The 25,491-nt window shown below is 42.3% G+C and overlaps 1 protein-coding gene across 1 annotated transcript in view; it reads left to right on the plus strand.

Annotated features, from left to right (window-relative positions):
* LOC142852293 (liver carboxylesterase 1-like) overlaps positions 1–18,266 on the plus strand; it is a 31,796-nt gene extending 13,530 nt beyond the window's left edge. The window contains exons 10-15 of the mRNA XM_075976925.1: positions 1,433–1,573; positions 2,291–2,371; positions 2,865–3,012; positions 12,864–12,995; positions 14,373–14,445; positions 15,954–18,266. Coding sequence (XP_075833040.1) covers positions 1,433–1,573; positions 2,291–2,371; positions 2,865–3,012; positions 12,864–12,995; positions 14,373–14,445; positions 15,954–16,137 — 759 coding nt within the window. The 3' untranslated portion in view covers positions 16,138–18,266. The remainder of the gene's footprint in view (positions 1–1,432; positions 1,574–2,290; positions 2,372–2,864; positions 3,013–12,863; positions 12,996–14,372; positions 14,446–15,953) is intronic.
* Positions 18,267–25,491: the final 7,225 nt, after the last annotated feature.

Here is a 25,491-nt window from a genome sequence, read left to right on the forward strand (position 1 = left end):
AGGGGAAGGACGAACCAGTCCTTTTAAATGGCTGAGATGGCTCGCTAAGAGTCCATGAGCCCTCACCGAGGAGCCCAGTTCTCAAGGGACGACAAAGGGTAGATGTATGAGAGGGGCCTGACTGAGATCTCGGTGATGAGGATACTGCCCTGCTCCAGCATCCAGAACACATGAAGTGGGGGCTCTCCTCTCCCTGTCCTTCCCCCTCCTAGCTCTGACCAGGACCTGGTGATGTCAGGCATGTAGCATCTCCAGTCTTGTCCCTTCTGTTCCCTCCCTGTGGAACCCCCATTCTTACTATGTGCAAGGAAGAGTTTAGGACCTGGGGCATTAAACAGACAAGATTTCCTACGTTCTTAGAAACTGCTCTTCTGGTGGGGCGTAGTATCAGGAAAATAAATTGGTAAATTATGTTGTGATTCTGGCAGTGGCAGAGGAGAAAGCTGGTGAGGTGAGTGGTTTGTGTGAATAGCAGATTTAAGTCATGGCTAAAAGAGCCAAGTCATGCTAGAGGGAAATGAAGTCAGCTAACTAAAACCTAGCAATTTTCCCCTATAGCTGAAGAGGCCTTTTACAGGGGGACAGTGTGTTTGAAGTAGAAACAGTCAGGAGAGAAACAGGCTTGAGTCTGGGGAGCTGGAGAGTTTAAGATGGGTTAGCTATTGAAAGACAAGGGCAGTGACTCAGGATGAGAGACGGGTACCCAGGAGGGTCTGAATGGAGCACTGACACCTGTTGAATTTATAAACATCTCTTTGATGTGAAAATAGGTTATAGAGAAGGGGCAGGGGCTGTGCAGAGACTACTGCGTGACCACAGCATAAGCAAGGCATTCTGGTGCAATGTGATGGGTCATGGCAGGGTAGAAGGAACGACCAGTAGGTGTGGCATCAGGAGCCTGAAGCTGAGCATTCTTACATTGAAGTTCAAGCATGAAGTAGACAGTGTAAACTAGAAGTGATGAATTGTTAAGCTCTCCTGTGGTTGACATCCTCCCTACAGCAAGTCCACACCTTTTAAATCTCACCAAAAAGTATCACCAACTGGGGTCAAAGTGTTCAGATGAGGCCACTTAAACCACACACATGTAACTATATAAAATTTATAAATTATAATCTATTTATAATTTCAAATTATGTACAAATTTATATATGTATGTAAAATTGCATATGATCTGTTACACACATACATATATATACTTTGCTCAAGACCAATTCCCACAATACCCATTCCCTGCCAGTATTCTTTCTGGCTCCCCTGGCACAGTTCTGTTTTTAACAACTCATAGACGTTGCCCCATTTAGGACCCCGACTTCCTGTGGCACAGCCGCATGAGTCCGTGTGCTGGCTAAGCACTGAGATGGGCAGAAAGTGGAGTCTGATGGTAGCTGGGGAAGGGTAATCACAGATGTTGCATTGTTCTCCTCCCTAGAGCTACTTTTTGCTTCCCACTGTGATTGATGGAGTGGTGCTGCCAAAGGCACCAGAAGAGATCCTGGCTGAGAAGAGTTTCAACACTGTGCCCTACATGGTGGGCATCACCAAGAAAGAGTTTGGCTGGAGCATGCCTATGGTGAGAACATATAGGACTCTTCGTGGTACCCATAGAGCCTCAGTCCACACACCCCACCTCTTTGATCCTACGTGCTCTCTCTGGTCACAGTCTCCAACCAGACCGGAGAAACTGTCACCACTGTTATACTTCCATGGGAAGATTCTCCAGCATGGCCCAACTGCCCTCTGGGAAATACAGCCCTTAAAACCCTCTCCCTAGATGCTGTCCTTCCTTACAGAATCTAAAATCCCAGGCTGGGAGGGTCCATGGAGAGGACAGTGGTGCAGATGGAGTGATAAGGGGCATCTAAGGAACAGTAGTTGGAGTTCTGCAGGTCTACCTGCAAAAGGAGTGCACAGGTCATCAATGAAATTTAGTCATATGGTTGACTGGACTCTGGCTTCCATAGACACCTGAGCTGTAGGTCAGGGCTTGTATCCTCCCTGTAGTCCTAACACTGTCCTAACCTAAATACCACTCATTCTCTGAAGGATTAGTGTGTTTGTATTATGTAAACTATATCTATAATATATATGCAATATATGTGGTATGTGTATTCTCTTGTACTGCATATATTTCTAGATATAATCTCATTTTTTCATAGGTTATTTCTTCAAACATGAAATTTCACACCTAACAAGGCCTGGTAAAGGAACTTCCTTCTGTATTCGACCTTTTTTGTTTCTTCCTGTTAATTCCACACAATTCACAAACATTAATCATTGTGTTTAACAGATGATAGGCTTTCCACTTTCCGAAGACAAAATGGACGAGAAGAGGATCGCTTCCCTTCTTTGGCAGTCTTACCCGATCCTTGTAAGTGAACTGTGGGACTCAGCGCTGAGAAGCGAAGAAGTGGGGGTGCTTGTGTCCAAACACACACTAACTCCGTGGCTAAAAGTACTCATGTCTGTGTTTCAGCCCGCGTTTTCTAGTTTGCATACTTTAGTATAATGCAAAAAACTCATGTGTTGCTTGTTGTTTAAAAATTCCAGTATTTCCAGGATATATTTTTGGAAAAGCTGGCAAAAGATGGAAGCTATATTCAGCAAAACCCAGTTATCTAGGGCTTAGAGACCCATGACTTCTGTAGGTAATTTTGGGGAGCCAAAGCAGACAGGTGGGCACCACAACATTTACCAAGTTTGAGTGCTTTGTCCTTCTGACACATGGGCCCCTACTATCTGTAGGTTCCTGAATGGTCTCAGCTCTGATAAAGAAAAGGTTATAACCAGCAAGTCTCATGAGCCATGTCTTTCTCATTCCCTTTCTCAGAAATGCTTTTCTGATCACTTTCTGTTCCTTTTAGAACATCTCTGAGAGTCTGATTCCAGCTGTCATTGAGAAGTATATATCAGGGACAGACAACCCTATTAGAAAGAAAGACCTTCTCCAGGACTTAATGGGAGATGTGATGTTTGGTGCCCCATCTGTGATTGTGTCCCGCGGCCACAGAGGTGAGTCTCCATCTCATGTGTTGCATGGGAGAAGGATATAGGCTCACCACCTAGGCCTCCAACTCACCCACGTCTTGAAAGAGTCAGTTATGAAATCTGCTGAGGACCAGGTCTCAAAAGCAGGTTCCCTATGACCTGTATCTTCAGTTTCATTTTGGCCAGTAGGAGTCCATGAGAAAGTTGATCACAGGCAGTTTAGTCTAGGAGATAGTCCCACAGAACTCTGTAGAAAGGTGTAGAAGGTGTAGTGAGCTGGCTAGCATGTGACCACCTTAGATACATGCATCTTAGTGTTTTTCTTAAGACTTTTCTCTCTCAGCAGCTAAAGAGCGGTATGTATTCACCTCTCATTGGTTAAGAGAACTCCCACAGGGATTGTTAGATCTGTGCTGCCTTTATTTGCCGCAAACATAAACACAGTTGTTTCTAGTGGCCAGAAAATGGTACAGGCAAGTCCTGTTGATGTTTCATGTGCATATCAGGCTGCCCAGAAATAGGCAATTAGTAAGAAGGTGTAATTGTTACTTCTCAGTACATAACAAAAAAAATATGGCATATCAAAACTCAAGGGGAGGAGGCTTTACTAAAGTTCGGAGCCTCCGATTGTTTAGCCTGTGATGTTGGGAGAGTTGGATCAGCTCGCATCATGGGGGCATGTGAGTATTGAAGCGGTGTGGAACAGCAACAGGCATAGTCCCGGGTCATTATTGAGTATGGCCCCAGTGACCTACTTCCTACCAACAGGCCACACCTTCCCAGCCAATAGTGTGTTAGAGATTGAATGCAACACTAGATAACAACATTAGCCATAGTGACCTATTGTCTCTGGAAACATTCCCACAAATACACAAGTGTGATTTGCAAGTTTTCTAAGTGTTTCTTAATTTAACTAAGATCCTAGAACCAAGTATCAAAGGTATCAATTACATCTGCCCAAACTGTTCCTTCTGGGAGGCTAAGATGATTTCCCAGCATTCCTTTCTGAAGTTGCAGTTACCAGTGAGAAACTGTAGGCATGAAGAAAGAATGGAGAGGGGGCTGGAGAGATGGCTCAGAGGTTAAGAGCATTGCCTGCTCTTCTGAAGGTCCTGAGTTCAATTTCCAGCAACCACATGGTGGCTCACAGCCATCTGTAATGGGGTCTGGTGCCCTCTGCTGGCCTGCAGGCATACACACAGACAGAATATTGTATACATAATAAATAAATAAATATTTAAAAAAATAAAAATAAAAAGAAGAAAGAATGGAGAATAGAACACAATGACACATTTTGAAAGACAAAAACTTTCTATCATTTATTAAATTGCAAATTGATAAATTTCACCTGCCAACTATGGTGCACACATTTTCTACTTGATTATGCCATGTTTAATAAATATATCAGCATATTAACACACACATTTCTTCAAATACTTACCATTTTCTACAGTGAGAAGACTTGAAATTTTCTCTCAGCTATTCTTAAATGCATGATTTTATCATTCGTATATATGACACTGTGGGTTGGGAAAGTAAAAAGACAAAGAATTCCTTCCTGCCTGAAACTTTTATTCCTTTCTTCATTCATCTTCCTCATTCATTGACCTCCAACCTCTTTACCCCAAGTTCTGTCTGTGTGCTTGCTAGTAATCTCTATTCTACAATGAGCAGCAGCACATGAAATTTATCTTTCTATGTTCAGCTATTTAACATGGCACGATGCTCTCTGATCCACCCCACACTGTAAAAGTAGCAGTTTCTTTCTTAACGTTAAAGGGCACTCCATTGTGGTGCTATTTTGTTTGCAATCTAACAAATAAAGCTTTCCTGAGGATCAGAGTGCAGAATTAATCCACTAGTTAGCCATAGAGACCAGGCCAAGGTGACACACACCTTTAATCCCAGCACTTAGGAGACAGAGGCAGACGGATATCTGTGAGTTCAAGGCTACCCTGGTCTGCACAAGATCGAGTCAGTCTAAAAGAGAAACAGATTCAGGAGGTGATGGATCACACATTTAAACCCAAGAGTCACATACCTTTAATCCCAGCACTAGGGAGGTGGAGATGGGAAGGGATACAGCTGGACAGAGAGAGGAATATAAGGTGGGAGGAGACAGGAGCTCAGTTGCAGTCTGGAGATTCAGTCTGAGCATGCAGTCTGGAGATTCAGTTTGAGCATGTAGTCTGGAGATTCAGTCTGAGCATGCAGTCTGGGGATTCATAGAGTCAGGATTGTCCCTTCAGTCTGAGCACTGGTAGAAGTAAGAACACTATAGGAATGTTGCTCTGATTCTCTGGTCTCTCAGCTTTCACCTAATAATTGACTTCACATTTTTAGTATTAAGACCAATCAGAATTCATGCTACACTCCACTATCTACACAGCGGCATTTACCTTCTCCTCTGATGTTGATGGACGGAGTTAACTCTATAACTTGATTGTAGTGTGTGGTGCTACAGTGAGCATAGGACCCAGACATCTCAGAAAACTGTCCCCAAATATTTAAAGTAAACACCCAGTATGACACTGCTGGGCCATATTGTGACTCTGCTCTCAGTCTCTTAGGCACCCCCAAATAGTGATATTTTATTTGTGTTTAATAAATAAAGCTTGCCTGAATACCAGAGTGCAGAGCTAAGCCACTAGAGACCAGGGAGTAGTAGCACACACCTTTAGTCCCAGGACTCAAGACCACTCTGGGCTACATGAGATTGAATCTGTCTAGAAAGAGAAATAGCACTCACACAAAGGTGCTCCCTGGCCTCAGGAGTCACATGCCTTTAATCCCAGGAGACAGGAGTGGTATGACTGGATGGAGAGTGAGATATAAGGCAGGAGGAGACAGGAGCTCATTGAACTCCGAGGTTTGGTAGAGAGCATTACAGTCTACAGTCACGCTGAGGACAAATCACCCCTTTGTAGAGGTAAAAGCTCTCCAGTGGCTTGGTTGTTTGCTTTTCTGATTTTAAGCTTGAACCCCTATATCTGTTCCTTGGTTTTTATTATTTGTGCTACAGTACCACATCGCTGTTCCTTCTCCCCCAGCAGTATTTAAAGGATTCCCCTTTCTAAACATATTTACTATAATTTTCTACTTTCACTTCTCAATAAAACCGATTTGGATCATGGGGAAAGACTTTCATTATGATTTTAATTTGGATATTTTCAAATATTCAATAAGATAATAACAACTTTTCACCTATCCATGTCCCTTTTCTCTTTAGTATTTTTAATGTTTTAAATTGAAAAAGGATTGCATCACTTTCCCCCTCCCTTTTCTCCCTCTGTCTCTTCCCAGATACTCTGTCTCTAACCACCTAAGAATCATGAAAACTACCAGTATTGCATGGTACACATAAAAGTGCCCAAGGCACTCACTTATCAATGGCAGCCAACAGCCAATGGCAGCTGTCTAATTGGACTTAAAGCCCACTCATCAGGAGTGAAATCATACTTGGTACTGGAAACCTAGCCAGCTCCTAGGGTCTACTGATGTCCTGCACCTTAGAAAAACAATCTGTTATCTATTTTCATATATATATCTATATATCTATATATCTCTCTCTATATATAGTCTCCTATTGAAAGATACTACTTCAGGCCTCTGGCCTCTTTTGTTCATTTTGAATTTATTTATTTGTTTCTTGCTATTACATGTTTGAATTGTTCATATGGTCTTTGAATAGACACATATCATATAGAAGAATCATAAATATATTTCTCTTCCAATGGTTGCCTCTGCATCCTGCTATTGGTTTCTTTCTGTGAAGAATTGTTTGATTTACTATTAATCCATTTGTCTGTTTCACTTGGTGTTCAGGGTGCTGGTGCTCAGTCTAAGCTACTGTTTTCCGTGGACAGAATTATTGTTTTTCCTTTTTGACTTCTACTTGTGATTGGGGTTTCTGAACTGACATTTGTCTTCTCTCCATTTTAGTTTCATGAATGTAGAAATTTGATTTTTCTCAACAAAATTGAGTGAAGAGACCGCTTTATCTTATTTTATATTCTTGATGCCTTTGTAAAACAGCAGCCAGTACCTGCTTGTGTTGGGGTCTTTGCTATATCTCATTGTTCAATGTATGCACACGGGTAAAGCAACTACCACGCAAACTGCACACTGTTTAGTGGATACAGAACAGAATTAAAGTCAGGCTCCAGCTTTGTTCTGACTTCTCACAATCATCTTGCTGACAAATTTTTTTTAGGTAATTTTTCCTTCTATAAGGACAAATGGCATTGGAATTTGAGGACATATTTAATTAAATCAATAGATCACTGTGAGTACAATAGATATTTTTAAATTGATCCTTTCACTCCATGATCAGGAGATGTCTTTGTCTTTATTTGTGTTTTCATTTTCTTTAGCCTATGAGCTAGTTTTCAGCATTCAGTGGTAGTTCCACCTGGATTAAATTTAGGTTTATATTTCCACTGCCATCATTGTGTAGGTTTCTCAAGGCATCTGTGGAGTGTTCCAGATGTCTGTTGCTGGCACACAGGAGTCCAGCTGGCTGACTGACAGTCCTTCAGGTCAAGGAGGCCAGAGCATTAAGAGAGAATTAAGTCCACAACTGCTAAGGATGGGTAAAATCGTCCCACCAATCCCCATCTTTGCAATTTGAAAATTAACATCAGAGAAAATGTGTACAAAGGAGCTAAACAGAATGTGCCCTCAGCAGGGGCAGCGATTTTAAAGATTTAACTATTTGTCACTTGCCCAGTCGCCAAGGGAATACTGGGTCCCCTTAACTGCCTCTATTCCTTCTCAGGTCTCCTATTCTTGTGCATATACTTGTTCATAGTAGTTTCTTATGACAGGCTCTATAGCTGTGGTCTCTGTTATAGTGTTTCTTCTTTTGTTTCTGGTTGTGAGTCTTTAAATTGATTTAAATTGATAAAAATTCTTTTGTGGCTAATAGGTTTATCAATTTAGGGTATTTTTACTTTTGTTCTTTCTGAAAAAAAAAAACAAAACAAAACCGCAGTGATGTTCACCTTTCTTATTTTTTAAATTCTTAAACTTCTGACTTTATCTTTACGATTTCTTTCCTCCTTTGAGTTTTCTTAGAACTTTGGTATGTAATCTTAGGTTGTTTGAAACTTTTGCTCTCTTAATGCAGTTGTTTATTGCTATAAGCTTCCCTTATAGTTGCCCTCACTTTAACACAAAAGTGTTGGCAGGCTGCACTGTTTTCCTAATTAAATTGTCCACTTTTCATACATGTATATAATGTATTCTGATCTCTCTGCCACTTTTCTTTCCTTCTGCCTCCTGCGACTCCCCCTTAGCTATATCCATTTCTTTACTGTTTTGCTTTGTGAGCCACTGAATTTAACCGGAGCCACCTGTGTGACCATGGGTATGGAACTACCCAGTGGAGCCTGGTGGACTCACCTGAGGGTAAACTTCAGATGGTAATGGCTCCCTCTCGTCAGGAATCCATCAGTAGTCAGTGGTCCACCAGGGAGGAGTAAAGGCCTCATGAAACTCTTCCCTTCCAGGATCAGGTATCCTCTGGAGTCCTAGGCCAGGCAAGTGCAGCTGCTGTGTAACTGTGAGTTCACAATTACAATGGTTGTGTCATGCCCAGAAGACAGGATTTCACAGCCATTCTCCCTGTATCCGGGCTCTTGAGTTCTTTCTGTCACTTCGTATACTGTGCTCCTGAAACCTTAGAGGGAAAGGCACTTTATTCCCATTTGTTCCAATGGATCATCCATTTAATTTCTTCTTTGGGATAGCTGTGCTAAGGAGCATGTTTCTTATTCCTTTAATTTGAATTTTTCAAAATTATTCTTGTAGTTGATTTTTTAAATTTATTTTTAGTGTGTAAGATTAGGTACTTGGTACAATTTCAGTCTTCTCAAATTAAATGATTTTGTTGTTCTTTTTTTGTGCGACACAAGCAGTCTATGCCGAAGAATGGTCTGTGGGTGTTTTGGAAGAATTGCATTCTGTCTGCATTGGATAGAATATTTTTGTTATAGTTTGCTTCTATTATTGTGATTCTAATACCATGACCAAAAGCCCTTGAGAGGTGATTTCATTTTACATTTTCACATCATAGTTTTTTGGGGGTTGTGTTTAGAGACAGGATGTCCCCATAGCTTTGGTGCCTGTCCTGGAACTCCCTCTGTAGACCAGGCTGGCCTCAAACTCATGGAGATCCACCTGTCTCTGCCTCACAAGTGCTGAGATTAAAGGCGTGCACCACCAGCACCTGAGTCTTAGTTCATTATTCAAAGAAATCAGGGCAAACACTCAAGCAGAAACCTGGAGGCAAAAACTGAAGCAGAGACCATAGTGGGGTACTGCTTGCTTTCAATAGCTTGTTTACTTTTCTTATACAGCTCAGGATCACCAGCCAAAGTGACTATGGTTTGTGTTAAGTTGACAAACTCTTAGCTGCACAAGTCTGTATATTTCTTCTTAGTCTCATTGTCCCAATATGTTAGCAAGTCCAATGTTGCTTATGAGTTTTCTTCATGAATGATCTGTCCATTATTGTAAATATGTGCACTGCAGACACCTTATTGCTGTGGCATTCATCACATCCTGTCTTTCCCTTCATAGCCTCCACTATTCATTTTTTGTATATATTTAGGATCCCAGATGTTGGGTCTGTATTTGCCATGGCTAGGTTCTATGGGTGATTTGACGCTGTCATCAACATGATGTCTTTATCTGTTTCTTCTGAGATAAGGTCTCACACTGTAGCTCAGAATGGACTAGAAATGACTGTATATCTCTGAAAGGTCTCAGATTCACAGCAATTCTCCTGTCTCAGCTCCCAGAGTTCTGTGAGTATGGGTATGAGCCACCAGGTCCAGCTCTTTTGTCTCTTATCTCAGACGGTGTGTTCTAATACAACCATTGCTTCAATTCCTCTTATTTAGTTTTCCTTCAAATTGCATTCATTTTCATTCTTTTTCTTCCAACCTTCTTCATTTTATTTATGGTAAACCTGCTGGTAAGGCATGTTCAAACATCCATTCAATCCATCTCCTTTATTTCAGAATTCACATTAAAGATAATTTTGGTTCTTAAAGACTCAACTACTGCTCTTTTGGTGGTTCCATTATGGCTGTTGTATAATTTTTTCTTCTTCTTTTGGTGTTCTTCGTTGTGGTTTTATGCTGTTCTGAAGGAGTGTGCCTTTGGTTTTTTTCTAATTTGGGGCTATGGCTCTACTGAAGACTTCTGCTTTGTGTCTACTATAAATCCTACATCTACCATTCTGCTTTTACAGATATTTTATGTCTATTTGTACTTGTGTGTTTGCCATGTACCCACGCCATCACGTCAATGTGAAGGTCAGAGTGGGACTCAGCTCTCTTGTTCCAACACAGAAGTTCTAGGAGCTGGACGCAGGAATCCAGCTGTGAGTCATCTTGCTGACCCCTAGTGTAATTCTAATAGCACACAGTAAGCTGGTGAAAGTGTAACTTTGATAACATATAAGGGTTTATGGCCATGTGATCCTACATTCTTCCGGTCTCTTCTGATAACATTGTTACTTTATGACTCTACCCCTTAATGAATACACACTTTATGTCTCTTATGTAAAAAATCATATCATTGGATGGCAGTTTACTTTAAGTCAACTTGAGGAGTAATCTCAGATACAGTCATTAGCATAACTTTCTGTTAAAACCTTGCACTATGTAGGATAAATCTGTGTCCATATCTTCACAAAGGCGAGGTTTATTATCTTTCCAGGAAGTTCTACTTGACCATGGAGAACTGTTTCCTAAGAGCGTGGCAGAGTCAAAGGATTGCCTAAAGCTATGGTGACAGAGTTGTGAATTAATTAAAATATTCCCTATCCTGTGTTGTGATGACATGTGTTGTCCTCATCACTTCTTGCGATGGACATCTCATGGCACAAAGTAATGAGATGTAGCTGGGAGGTGGTGGCACTCAGGAGGCAGAGGCCAGGGGATCTTGTGAGTTCAAGGCCAGCCTGGTCTACAAGTGCTAGTTCCAGGACAGGCTCTGAAGCTACAGAAAAACCCTGTCTCAAAAAAATAAAAAAAATGTATTTAATGTAATATACAAAAAATTACCTCAAATACATGCATGAAGTGTATGGATGATAAAAAATTACAAATTATAAAGGTGTATATATGTATATGTATTTATAATTATAAAATATATGTGTGTGTGCATATATAATATATGACTTGTAATAGAGTAGGAATGTTTTCAGGTAAATTTATACTTTTTTAACATTTTGAATTTCCCTACTTTATCTAATATGTGAGTATCTGCTCTGATGTTAAACCATTGTCTTGAAGCTCCCAGGCTGGAGGTTTATGGGCTCATACATGAGGAGCAAAGATTGGTGCCTCCATTGACCCTATAAGAGAAATAGTGACATCTTGACCCTTGAACAGGTCTTCTTTGTGGGTAAGAGAGGAGTCAGTGGAGAGGGGGAAGAGTTTGGAGGAAACACAAGTTTGCTTGTACAGGCACTTCGATTTTACCATCACTTATAGGCCGTGGGCCTAGGGGAAACCAAATACTACTGTTCTGCTAAAGGAACGTAGCAATAAAATGACCCTTGATGACATTCTGCTGTACTCAGAGATAAGCGCCTTCCCTAGCCATCACCAGAGACACTCTCTCCTGCAGTACATGGGAGCAAATACAGAGAGCACAACAGACGATATGCAGCGAGTGAGAGCCCCTGGAACACGCAGCCCTAAATGGGATGTCTCCATCAAATTCCTCATCTCAAGGATCAGAGAAAACTGATCCTTACGGAGGAGGCAGAAAGACCATAAGAGCCAGAAGGGATGTGGGACGCCAAGGAAACAAGGCCTGCAGGACACAACAGCCTTGATGCACATGTGAACTCACGGACACTGTGGCAGCACAGGGGCTGCACAGGCCTAAGTCAGACGGGGTTCCAGTGTTGAGAGAGGATGTGGACACAGTCATGCTTCGCTAGCCCATGAGCTGTCTCTAATTCATAACCACCCACAAAAAAAAATATTAGTTTTCTCCAACAGTCTCAAAAGGTATGGAATCAACTCTTAAGAGCAGTCCCATGGCCAGCTGTAGATGAGAGAGACAAAACTAACTCAATGGTATTTGGGGAGATATTTTTCCCTCATAATGTTTTGTCTGGATATTTTTGCTGTTTCCAATTTTGTGTTTATATAGAATTTCTTTATGTGTGGAGTGTCTCTGTGTCTGTATCTGTTTCTTGTGCTTTTTCTTTTGGTTCTTCTTCTTTCCTGCTCGTTTATTTGTCCTATTCTGTTTGGGTTTGTTTATCTGATTGTTTCCTTGTTTGTTTGCTTTCTAAAGAGGTGCTGTGAATTTGGTTTGGTGGTGAGCATCAGGAAGGGGATGGAGGAGGGGAAACTGTCATCAGAATATATAGTCTAAAAAAAAAACCTTTAAAAAGAAAAAGACCTTACCCTTGGGCTACCAATGAAGTTGCAGGTATCATGAAACACAAGAGACAAATCATTCCATCTCAGCATAGAATCTTAATTATGTGTCTTCATTTCCTTATGCCTCTGAAGACCTGAGAATCTCTTCGAATGCCCAGAGCTAGGCAAGATGCAACTATGAGGTTCTAGATCTTCTAGAATTAATACACAGGTGTCATGACTGACACTCATCCCATTCAGTCGCTGCATGTGTGGATCCATTCACTGTTCATTCAGTAAGCATCTTCTTCAAATCCTAGGACTACATCAACCAGCTATGTAAACCCAAACAAATCACTGGGACTTCCTAAAGCCATTTCCTATGAAGCCAAAGAGTGATGATAACTGAAGGGCCTAAGACCTTGACACCATCCAGGTGTATATCTGGAAATGTGAACTGTGCATGAATCCATGTCTCCCCAGATGCTGGAGCCCCTACCTACATGTATGAGTTTCAATATCGGCCAAGCTTTGTATCAGAAATGAGACCCAAGACAGTGAAAGGAGACCATGGTGATGATCTCTTCTCTGTATTGGGAGCCCCCTTTTTAAAAGGTAAGATCTGTTTGCTGGTTGTGGCCTTGGTGATCTGAGAACTGGGTCTGGATTTTTGCTTGATGGCCTTGATAAAGTGTCTCCTTTTAAAATGGTGTTTCTGATGCTCTGTAATGGGGCTCAGCTATAGGACAGTCCCCAGCCTTTCTGCTTTTTTAATACACACAATGGGATTGTGTTAATGTGTCCCCAGCCACAGTCATTCTCAGAATCCTGCTGTGACACCAATATGAGAAATAGAAGGTCACTGTCTTAGTTGCTGTGGAGAGACACCATCACCACAGAAACTCTTACAAGGAAAAAAATGTATTGGGGTGGCTCACTTACTGTTTCAGAGGTTCAGTCCATTATCATCATGACCCAGAGCATGGCGGCTGGTGGGCTGGTTTGCAGGCAGACGTGGTGCTGGAGCTGAGAATGCTACGTCTTGCAGGCAACAGGAAGTCAACCTGCAGTCACACTGAGGGAAGCTTGAACCACAGAGACCTCAACGCCCATCCCCACAGAAACACACCTCCTCAAACAAGGCCACACTTCCTAGTAGTGCTTTTCTCTTTGGGGACCACTTTTATTCAGACCACCTTAGTCACCCACTGGTCCTTTAGGACAAGAATGTCAGTATTTGATTTGCCTCCCATAAGTACTAGAATATGAGTAAGGGAAGAGTTAGAAATTTTTCTAACATTGAATAAGGCTTATCATGTTCCTACCTGTCTAGCTATCTAATATATACTGTAAACTTAAATATGCTTAAAGATATGATATTTAGTGAACTTTTCACAAAGGTCTTTAATACCTTACTTTTCAACAATTGCATATAACATGTTCCCTCATGGCACACCAGTGTCTCTGGGCATCTCCCAGTTGTGATTATTTTCAGAGTCTATGAGAAAGATTATATGTAGGAGGTTGAGAACAGACCTAAGGGGCAGCAACTTATGGTGGTAAAACTGGGGAAACTGAGTCCTGTTGCCATTAGACTCCAAGGGAGATGGATGCCAGACAGGTCAGTATGAAAGAGAAAGGCATAGGGCATCTGAAACATTCCTCTTAACTTTAAATAGAAGGCGCACTCACAAAGATCTTCTTAAAAGGCAGATTTTTGGTTAATGAGTATGTGATAAAGGTCAAGAGTGCATTTCTCCCCTTCAAATATTAACCAGGCCTGACCCCATGTATCTTCAGGGATTAGGATCATAGGATCGATCGGACACATTCAGCCCGATGTGTTCATAGTCAAGATTACATTTATTAATGGGGCTCAGATTGTGATGTTGTCGCAGCTCATCAACCACATCTTAGGTTATGTAGGTTAATTTTTAGCTCATTAACTACACCTTAAGTTAAGTAGGTTAATTTTATGTCTTTTTCTCATAGATGGTGCCTCTGAAGAGGAGATCAATCTCAGCAGGATGGTGATGAAATTCTGGGCCAACTTTGCTCGGAATGGGTGAGGCTGGGGGCAATATTGCTGGATCTGAAGGTGTAGTGCCCTGTCCTACCTAAGAGGAAGGAGTAGTTTTCTAGAGTTTCAATGATCATCTTTCTGACCCTGGGACCAAAGCAGTCCAGTGAGAGCTGGGCTAACCTGCTGTGCAGGTGGATGATTTGTGTACTTCAAGATGAGGTGAGAATGTGAACTTGGGCTCAGAAGGAGAGGTTTCAAGCTTTGTTTCTTGTGCCTATGAGCTCTAGTGTCAGAAGAGAACACCCTGTGGGGATCATATGTAGGGCAAAGCACCTTTACCTCCTGATGCTTGTGAAGGGTAGCAAAAGGCCAGGATCCTAAACTGTCCTCCGGCAAGTCACCCATGATCATCCTCCTCCAGCAAGTCCCTCTTTATTACCTTTCTGTCATGTCCCAATGGCACCATCGGGTGAGGATAAAGGCTTCAATCCATGAGCTTATGGGTAGTATTGAGCTCTAAATTATAACCTGCCTATAATCCCCAGAAATTCATGTACTTCAAATAACTCATCCCCACAAATTCCTAACTTAACACTTTTAACATTGCTTTGATATCCAAGTTCAAAGACTTCCTAGGCTCAGGTAAACCTTTGCTATGAGAAACAACACAAATAAAAAAGTAACAAATTTTCAAGATACAAGGACAATAGCCAAATGTTCCTATTCTCAAAAGAGGAACGGGAAAATTCCAACCAAAGCAAGTCCAGAATCTAAGAGAGAAGCATTTAAATCCTAAATTTCCGTTTCAAACATCCAGAAATCGGTTGACAGACATGGGCTCTGAAAAGCTTGGAAATGTATTCTCTTCCTAAGGTCTTGCTAGCGGCAGACTCTGTGTCATCTCTTGTGGTCTGGGTATAAATTAATAAAATAATACCTATATTAATATATTGGTAGAAAAATGTACCCCCATAAGCTCATATAGTGGAATGCTCAGTCACCATGTGCTTAGATTAGAAGGATTTGGAGGTGTGGTCTTGTTGTAAGAAGTATGTCACTCCTCCAACAAAATCGTTGACGTTTCAAAAGTCAGATGCAGTCTCTTTGTCTGCGCATAAGGATGTATCTTTTCAGCTACCACTCTAGTGCTGTGCATGCCGACATGCTACTGCCACGATGTATTGAAGGCCCCAGTTAAATGCTTGGCCATCAGGAAGCTGTGATGTGAAGAACGGAACCCCAGCACTGTTCAAAGCCTTTTGATCTGGTTTTCCCAACTATTCCCCACCCTCTATTCCACTAGCTCCCAGATAGTATCAATCTGTAACACAGGAGGATTTACAGAAAATGTAAGATTTAAATCATAACAAGAGAGAGAGAGAGAGAGAGACAGAGAGAGAGAGAACTGTCCCAGGAGCTAGAGATCTGTCCATCTGTGGAAGGTTACTGGTTTCTTGGCAAAGATAAGCTAGCACATTCTTGCACATCTCTGAGCACCATGGGGACAGCGTAGCTGATTTGGTGACTTTCTCTTTTTATTCTATTCACAGGAACCCCAATGGGGATGGGCTGCCCCATTGGCCACAATATGACCAGAAGGAAGGGTACCTGCAGATTGGAGTCCCCACACAGGCAGCTCATGGGCTGAAAGTCAAGGAAGAGGCCTTTTGGACTGAGCTCAGGGCCAATGAGGCAGCAGAGAAGTCAACCCAGAGAAAGCACGTTGAGCTCTGATCAAGAGGCCCAACCAGATCTGAGAACCTGGAGCCAGATAAAGAAGTATTCTACAGAAGTTGTTTCCAAATAAAAGCATCCTATTTTTGAGGACATAGACACATGTGGGATGCTATATCAACACAATGGAAAAAGACAGAGAGTTGTATAGCATACTGTACAAATATAATAATGAGAAACATTTGATTTTATGTTCTCAAATTTTAATATTACAAAACCATTCCCTTGAAAATGAAACGTGAGTCTTTGGCTCAAGATGAATCTATGGGCCTTAGAGAGGGAAGTATGGAGAGAGATCCAACACCATAAGATGTGACCTCTGCAAGGTGTGGATAAATGATTGACTGCCCTACTGTCTAAAGGAAACAGGTGCACTGTGGGAGACGTGAGATTTCTCTGGTGCCACTTTGTCCAGGGTCCACACAAAGACCCACGCATCCCAGACAGGGCAGGAATGACAGAACTGAGAAATGATCCCACCCAAGAGAGCACTTATAAAACAATTTACACACAATTTAAGAATAATGAACACACCCGAAAGACAGTGTAATAAAATATATACTGCCATTCCAAAATGGTAGATTTGGGTCGCATAAAGCAGTAATGGGGATAAAAGAAGACTGAAAGATAGCAGGGCAATCATCAGGCCCTTTATATTCATGCCTACACCCATGGCATATTGCACCAGAAGGACAGAATCTACTCTACAGGCCTGGCAGTTGTGATGCATATAGCCTTTTTTAACATGTTTGAACTAGCCCTGCTTACTGTCTGTAGCTGTGCTCTGTTTTGGTGAAATATTCCTTTCCTTTCTGACCATCTCCTAGGTTCTCTGTCCCCTCTCTGGCTTCATGCTCATAGCTTCATCTCAGGCTTTCATATAGACGGCTGATGGTTATTCAGATCTTGGCACACAATGTCTGCTTTTCCTTTAAATGCATGTCAAGGCTTCCACGAACCAACAATCTGCATTCTGTGTGCCTGCAGAAGCAGCATCACGGATAATGGCAAAGTCTAACCCCAAGTGGTGGAGCAGGCAGGCTCTGAGAAGACAGTTGTAGGAGCCCCTGAGGGCCTAGGTGTCAGAATGCAGGCAAACTCTCTTGTGGCTTGTGTGATTAGAACACCATGGAGAATTCTCTTCCCAAAATGAATTTTTACATTCTTAAGAGCAATAGGTAGGAACTAATAATAATATAGTAATAACTATTATTATATAATTATTATATATTATATGTAATTTAATAATAATAATTCCTATGATGCCCTAGAAATATTTTTCCTTCCAGATGAAAATGTATGGCTTATTTTTAAAATCTTAATCCTGTCATCCACTACAATTTCCTTGTCTCCAACATCAAATGGATTTTTGCCAGTAAACTGCATGATTTCTTATTGCTGTTTGATGCTGAGTTCACTGCAGATCAAGTTACCAGCATCTACCAAAACTTAGCCAGGCATGAATACCTTTCTGTTGGTAGTTTCCACCAACAACTTTATTAAAACCCCTTTAAACTCAGTCACAAACAAGTCACAGGCTGTGAACAGTGTAGACAAGTTCCTTACTGCCCACTGTCCAATAGTCTCTCCTAGACATTTCCAATGTGTTAACACTAAAACATGGCATTATTTACGGAGGTCACACTCTAGAACTAGCCTATAGGGTTACCAAAAACCAACTTAACAAACAAACAGAAAACACCCAAAATCTCGTAATGCTTTAAATAAGTTTACACTTTTCCTGGGCCAGACTCTGACAGTTTTTCTGCCTCTCCTTCCTGATGCTCCCTGAGTCTTAGGTGTGGGAGTTGTTTTGTTATCTGTTGATTGTACATCTTGTTTTACACAGCTTCTTAGTCTCATTGTCCCAATATGTTAGCAAGTCCACTGTTGTTTATGAGTTTTCTTCCTGAACGATCTGTCCATTATTGTAAATGTGTGTATTGAAGATCCATTATTGTTATGGCATCTCCCTTTGTTTCTGTTGAAAGGCTGATCCCAGTGAACACACCATCTGGACTACTAGTCTTTTTATTGTTAACACGTGACTTTAATAAGGAGCTTTAATACAATTTCCATAAATGGAAGGGATATATTAATTACAATAAATTAGAGGTTGGCATGGAAAATGTGTTGCTGTTTCTATAACCAAAATTCTGGTATAAACAAATAAAATCATAATATAAAAATTAATGTCTTGTTCACAAAAGGGCATATCAAAAAATAATTCATTCAGTATAGGAATTGAATCAGTGATAGTCATTTATAATAGTAAAACTAGAGTGTGCCCACCCACCTTGTCTGTCACTGTGACCACCAGTTAGGTAACAAGGGACATCATCAGTGCAGTCAGCTCCATGGATTCAGAGAAAGACTGCTGCTGACATTCAGCTCTTTAGTTGGAGTTTGTGTTATGTTTATACCTCTTAGGCTTTTTGTTTTCTTTCTTTTTTTCTTTTAGATTTTTTAGTTCATTTTACATCCCAGCCACAGTTTCCCCTCTCTCCCCTCTTCCCACTGCCCTCCACATCCCCCTCAACCAACTCCCATCCACTCTTACTTAATAGTAAGATCTCACGTGAGGAGTCAACCAAACCTGATACATGAAGCTGAGTCAGGACCAAGCCCCTCCCTCCTGCATCAAGGCTGGGCAAGGCATCCATCCCACTATAGGGAAGGGACTCCAAAAAGCACCTCCTGCACCAGGGATAGACCCTGGACCTACTGCCAGGGTCTCTCAAACAGATCAAATTACACAAGTGTCACCCACAAGCAGAGGGCCTAGTTAGCTCCCTTGTTGGCTCCCCAAGCTGTGAGTCTAGAGACCTCCAAGATTGTCCATGAGCTCCAGTCAACTGTCTCTGTGGATTTTTCTTGGTTTCTGTTATAGATAGGGGGTCAGTTTCCCTGGAGTCAACCTGATCTGAAGGCTGAGTGACAGAGTCCTGTACACATGGATGAGACCCTAGGGAGAGCTGTTCGCCTCTCTGTATATGCGCTCATCTCCAGGGGCACAAAGCACTAAAACTCTGACCCAGCACACCAAGACCTCCCAAAGGATGCTCAGAAAGACACTGTTGAGGTGGATCTCTGTGAGTTCAAGACCAGCCTGGTCTACAAGAGAAAGACACTGTTGGTGGGAAGGGTACCAACAGTGCAAGGAGACCAACCCAAAGTTCCTGAAGTTTTCTAAATTCTCCAGACACAGACTGATGTACAAAGATCAGCATATTCCCTGAGAGAAACCTGGAAACAAGCTCGGTTGTGGAGTTAATAGAGAAAATCATAAACCACTCCAGAAGGGTAAGGACATGTCAGAAGTTGCAAAGACCTCCAATGCTCACAGGTAGAAAGGATTTATATTGTTTTCATGGCCACCCAATACAGAAAGAACAGCGCAGATTCAGCATACTCTCTCAAAACATCCATATGACATTATTCATGAATCTACAGAGAGAAATTCTGAAATTCATACAGAAACAGAAGAGACGCTGAATGGACAAAGTAGCGTTGGGAGGAAACAAGAATGTTAGAGACATGGCAAAGCCCGATTTTAAAACTCACCAGTGTCTTAGTAACCAAATGAGCATGACACTGATATTACATTAGATGCTAGACCCATGAAATAAAATGGGAGGATCCCGAAGCAAATCCATGCTGTTAGAGACCATCGATTCTTTTTATTTATTTTTTAAAACAATCTTTTTAAATTTTACATTCCAATCCCAGCTGCCTCTCTGACCCCTTCCTCAATTCTTCTCATATTCCCCTACCCCAACCCCATCCATTCCTCAGAGAGGGTGAGGCCTCTCATGGGGGTCAACAAAGTCTATCATATCACTTGAGGCAGAACCAGGTCCCTTCCCCTGTATCTAGGCTGAGCACAGGTAATGGGTTCCAAAACGCATGTTCATGCACTAGGGATAAGTATTGGTTCCAAGGCCCCACAAACTGCCCAAACCACATAACTGTCACTCACATTCAGTGGGTCTAGTCCATTCCTATGCAGTTTCCCTAAAAGAAGACAATCGATTTTTGACCAAGCACAAAAATAAATAAAAAAATTAAAAAAAATATTTCAAGTGGTGCTGGGATAATGACTATCTACATTAAGAAAGTAGAAACGAGTTACCTATTTCTGTCCTGAACAAACTCAACTTAAAAGGAAACATAGTCTGCTAAAATGTATAAAACAATACAATTATTTCTTAAGTAAAACTCAAGAAATAAAAGCTAGAATTGGCACCCAAGCTTGTACCAAATAGAAAAGCTGTGTAAAAGAACATGTACAATCAGCAGATAAAGAAACAACTCCCACACTTAAGGCTCAGGAAGCATCAGGAGGAGGAGGCAGAAAGACTGTCAGAGTCAGAGGACCAGAAATTACACCTATGATGCCTCAACAATATGGCTGCTAAAATAAGGCCTGAACAATGATACTAGCAAGAGATGTGCTAACTTGGAAGGGAGGAACTTTCATGGGGTTCCACCCCAGACAAAGAAATGCAGGCAACTGATGACTGCTCAAAGAGAGAGACCCAGCCTTTCCCGGGGATGAACCCCTAAGTGCTTATCCAAAGAAAGTAGTCAGCCTCGAATCGTATACACAAAAGGCACACTAAATAAACGTGTGTGTGTGTGTGTATGTGTGTGTGTGTGTGTGTGTGTGAGAGAGAGAGAGAGAGAGAGAGAGAGAGAGAGAGAGAGAGAGAGAGAGAATGAGAATGATTCAAAAAAAGGAATTCACCAATATGAAAAGGATTTGGGGAGCGAAGAGAGGTTTCAGGGGAGGGATATGGTAGGGTTTGATGGATGAAAGGAAAGAGGGAAGTGATGTAATTATATTTTAATTTAAAATTTTTTAACTAAAAAAACTTAAGAAAGATCATGAACAGAAGGGTAGAAAATGATTGCCAGTCATTCATCTGAAGGAAGACAAATAATCAAACTTGTGACAGCTGATATTGGTTATCAACTTGTTTAGCTTGAGAAGACATCAGATGAGCAAAGCGCATTTCTGGCAGTATCTGCACAGGAGATGACTCTCCCTAAATGTGCTTGGGATCATCCTGTAGGCTGGTGCCCAGGTGGAGTAAATGGGAGGAAGAAAGAGCCAGCCTGCATAGGCATCCCCTGGGGTCCTGACCACCATAGTGCTTGCTGCTTAGCAGGGCTATGCCCTCCCCACATGACGGGGTGAGAAGGCCATGCTCATCAAAATAAAAGCTCTTACTCCTAGTATCTTTATTTTATGTATTTGTCATGGTGACAGAACGTCTGGTTAAAAGCATTCATACCAGGCATAGAGTCGCTGATAGGACTATTGCATAAGGTCTGCAAGGACTTTCGACAGTTGGAGATATGGAGAAGAGGCTGTTGTAAGCAGAACCAGAAGGCAGACACGAGTGTTGAGCCTTAGGCTTTATGTGGCAAGGAGACTCTACTGGGAACTGAGCTGCCAGGCCTCTAGTAGAGGATGATATGAATGTGTCACAGGAAAAGTGTAAACTGACTTAAAGCATTACGAGATTTTTGGTGTTTTTTTTTCTTTGTTTGTTAGGTTGGTTTTTGGTAATATGGTAGGCCAGTTCTAGAGTATTAACTCTGTAAATAATGCTATTTACATCTCTGCTGAGCGGCAGAGATGGCCAGGAGTAGTGAATAGTGGTAATACTGGGGATAAACCCTTGCTGGTGGGTGGCCTTAAATGGCATTACTTTATCCTCAAGAGCACCGCAGGGTCCTGGCCACTGTCCTGGCAGTGCTGACAGTTTAGTGTCATCAGATTTTGGTCCTCATTTTCTTCCTAACGGATTTGAGGGAGAAGGGCTGTTGATGTAGGGCTGGTTCTTCCAGGCACCGTAGGCCTCTGCACAGTTCTCTTGTGCTTTTCAATACTGTCGATGTTCAATAATTATTCATTCTAAAGGGATTATGCACGAGACACAGCTGTCTTTGGTTTTATATTATGAAATAGCCTTGTATTGTGGGGTGTTAACTCTGGAGAGTCGCCCTCATACTCAAAGTATTCATTAAAAAAAAATCTCCTGAGGTGGGGGTTCCTTGGACCTCCCACAGGACAGGGAACCCTGATTGCTTTTTGGGCTGGGGGGGACTTAATTGGGGGAGGGGGGAAATTGCATTATAAAGATATATAATTAAAATCTCAACATTATAGATTCAAAGAGAACTTACATTAAAGAACATCAAATTGCTAATGATTTCAATGTTAGAGATAATTAAACTGATAAAGAAAAAAAATAAAAAAATAAAAAAAATAAAAATATCACAAGAGGGACAGATTGCAATTCTCAAAAAAAAAAAATCTCCTGATACTCCCTAGGGGTGTGTGGCTATTATCAGGCTGACCCAAAGGAACACATTTTGTATTCCATTTCCTTTACTGGTATCTTGTTAAAATTTTTTTGCCTGAAGAATATTCTTTTGTTTATGAAAACATGAATAACATTGTATAAAACAGTCCCTTTCTGTCAGAATGCTCCAATGTAGCCTTAATTTTGTTAAACGAGACGATTGAAGTGCTAATATGGAAAGAGATGTCCCATGTACTATTTCTGTATCATTAAAACACAGTTTTTATGGTTCTTTCTCTTTGATTTCTTTAGGGGAAGGGTCTTGGGTTGGGGGAACATAGAAGTTGGTTCTTCATCAAGCTTCCAGGCACACATTGTGTCTAGGGCATGTTTTAGGGTGTCGCCATTTGACTCTGGGTCATGGCATGGCCTCTACCCACTCTGGATATGTGCTGGCTATGGCTCATCACCACCATCTCTAAGCCTCCAAACACAGCTTAATCCTCCCAAGTTGCTATTTCACCTGCAGGTATGTGGCCAGAGCTGTGTGTTTCACAGGGTGCATGCTGGGCGTAAGAACTGCCAAGGACATGGCTGCTTCTCTGTAATGCCCAGGGAATGATCCCATGACATTTTCGGAACTGAATTTTTACTCCAGGCTTCTTTTAGATAATAAAATGCATGAGAAGTCCGGCTTCCTTGGAGACTAAGCCCCTCACTGCTTACAGGAAGGGACACTAGACTGATCTGAGTTTTATTGCTGCTGTAGTATGTCAAGGTTTCTGTTTAGAAAACCCACAGCTTACAACATGACCGTGCTGGTAACAGCATGCCGCAGCTCTACTTTTTCCTGCTGAATTCAGAGGTTGGCAAACACTTTCAGAGATTTTCCTCTTGCATTTGGGCCTAGTGATGTGACTGGCATTGCGCTGCCCACCTGTGTATACGAACAGTCAAGTGAAGATCCAGTCTTTGCTGAGGAAAGCTGACCTAGCCAGAGGAACTCCGATCCTACCCTTGACCCCTGGCCAGGCTCCCTGACACAGTCTGAAGGATGGGACGCACTGTCAGTAAGGGTTTTCCATCCTGGCTAGAGGCCGGGTCTGCACAAGGATGTTTTCCCATGGTGCTCACGGCTGGACGTAGGCCCATGGGAATATCCGAAGGTGACTCAGAGGTATTTGTCTCTTGTGCAGCCAAGTAGGAACCACTTATGGACAGAGTTTTTTAAGGGAAGCAATCCTCACATCATCCCTTCTGGGAACCTTCTGCTCCAGTGGAAGATAGGCTGTGGGTGAAAGTTCCAGAGGGGAAGTAGAAAAGTATGGGAAAGCTGCTGACTCAGCCTTTGAAGAAAGGTAGGGGACGTGTGTGTTGGATGTAGGAGATTGAGTTTAGATGCAAGGTGGGAGAAGGTTTGAATAAAGAATACTGATGAGGCAGGAGAGATGGTTCAGTGGTTAAGAGCACTGGCTGCTCTTCCCCAAGACCTGAGTTCAAACCCCCTACACCCACATGGTGGCTCACAGCCATTGGAAGTTCCAGTCCCAGAGGAATTTTCTGGACTCTGAAGGCCACATCGGTGCACAGAAATACATGCAGGCAAACACCTATGCACATAAAAGCAAAGATTAAAAAATTTAGAAAGAATACTAATATAGGCACTGTGAGGATGCTATGTGTTTTGTTTGGGAAACACTCCAAAGTGTGTGTGAATTCCACGTGTTGTTTCTGATGTCATTCAAAAGAACAACCCACCAGTTATGGGGAACAACAGTTGGGGACAGTTTCATGCCTGTCTTCACCTTTGGTGAACAGCAGGTCTCGGTGGCCTGCCAGCCATGGTGGGGAACAGCTTTACAGTGTTCAGTTTTGATGGTAGGGGTTGTTTCTGGGATCTGATTACAGCCGGGAGGTGATTGAAGACTGACCTGCAAATTATGGAAACTGGGTGATTTCTCTTAGCAAGGAGCTCTTGTTACAAAGAGCGACTAAAATCTGCAAGGATTTTATCATTCGACACTACCGCTTTTCAAGACTGTATGTCAGTGTGGTGGGCTCTGCTTGGTGGCCGGTTGGTCTCACCAGCCTGTGGAATAAACGCTTCCCAGCTCTGTGCTCCACTAGCCACAGAGGACCAAGGCTGCTAGGGGTTGTCATGAGGTGTGACACAGCAGGCAGACCTGCTAAGTCAGAGGTTCCCCCAGAGAAGCATTAGGGGAGGTCTTGAAGACAGCGACTGCAGGCCTGGAGGATGGGAAGCTGAGCGCAGAGTGTGGGGGACATGGGAGCAACCCTGATGGTTTCCTCTGCTTGTTTTGTGGCAGACTCCTTACCATGGCCATTGCAAGCTATCAGAGCTCAGCAGCTGGAACTGGAAAGGGGCACAGAAGTGTTCTTCAGAAAAGTGCAGAGCATGTCCACTCCAAATGCTAGAATCCAGACCAAGTCTCTGCGCACTGCCTGGGAACCTGGCCTAGCCCAATACCGTTTTCCCAAGTGGCAGTGTGGTGGGGCACAGTCATACCCACTCACCTATTCTGCGTCGGTCTGGCAACAGCCGAATTGTGGAACTGTGACAGAAAACTTGAGGCCTGCACAGCCTAAAGTATTTACTCTCTGGCTAGTTCCAGAAAAGTCTACCCGCTACTGTTATGGCTTTATAAGACAGATACGTAAAGGAAGGGTTGAGTCTCTAAAGGTTGGTCTTCTTGTACATGTAATTAATTATGTATCTCTCTCCTCTGTTCTTCCTCCTCCCTCTCTTCCTCGCTCTCTCTCTCTCTCTCTCTCTCTCTCTCTCTCTCTCTCTCTCTCTCTCTCTCGGTGAACTGGAATTTGCCATAATCCTCCTGCCTCGGTTTTCTGAGTACTGGGACTACAGGTTTGAATCAACTCTCCTGCCTCGGTTTAACTTCCATAACGGATGTGTTTAAGACGTAGCCCACTGCTGTCAATCCCTGAAGATTTAACTCTTGCTTCTCAGGGGCCCCTTGCGTGCATGCTTGTTTACCACGGACTCCTCCAATGCCCTGCACGG

The sequence above is a fragment of the Microtus pennsylvanicus genome, chromosome 6 (assembly GCF_037038515.1).
Source record: "Microtus pennsylvanicus isolate mMicPen1 chromosome 6, mMicPen1.hap1, whole genome shotgun sequence".
NCBI lineage: Eukaryota > Metazoa > Chordata > Mammalia > Rodentia > Cricetidae > Microtus > Microtus pennsylvanicus.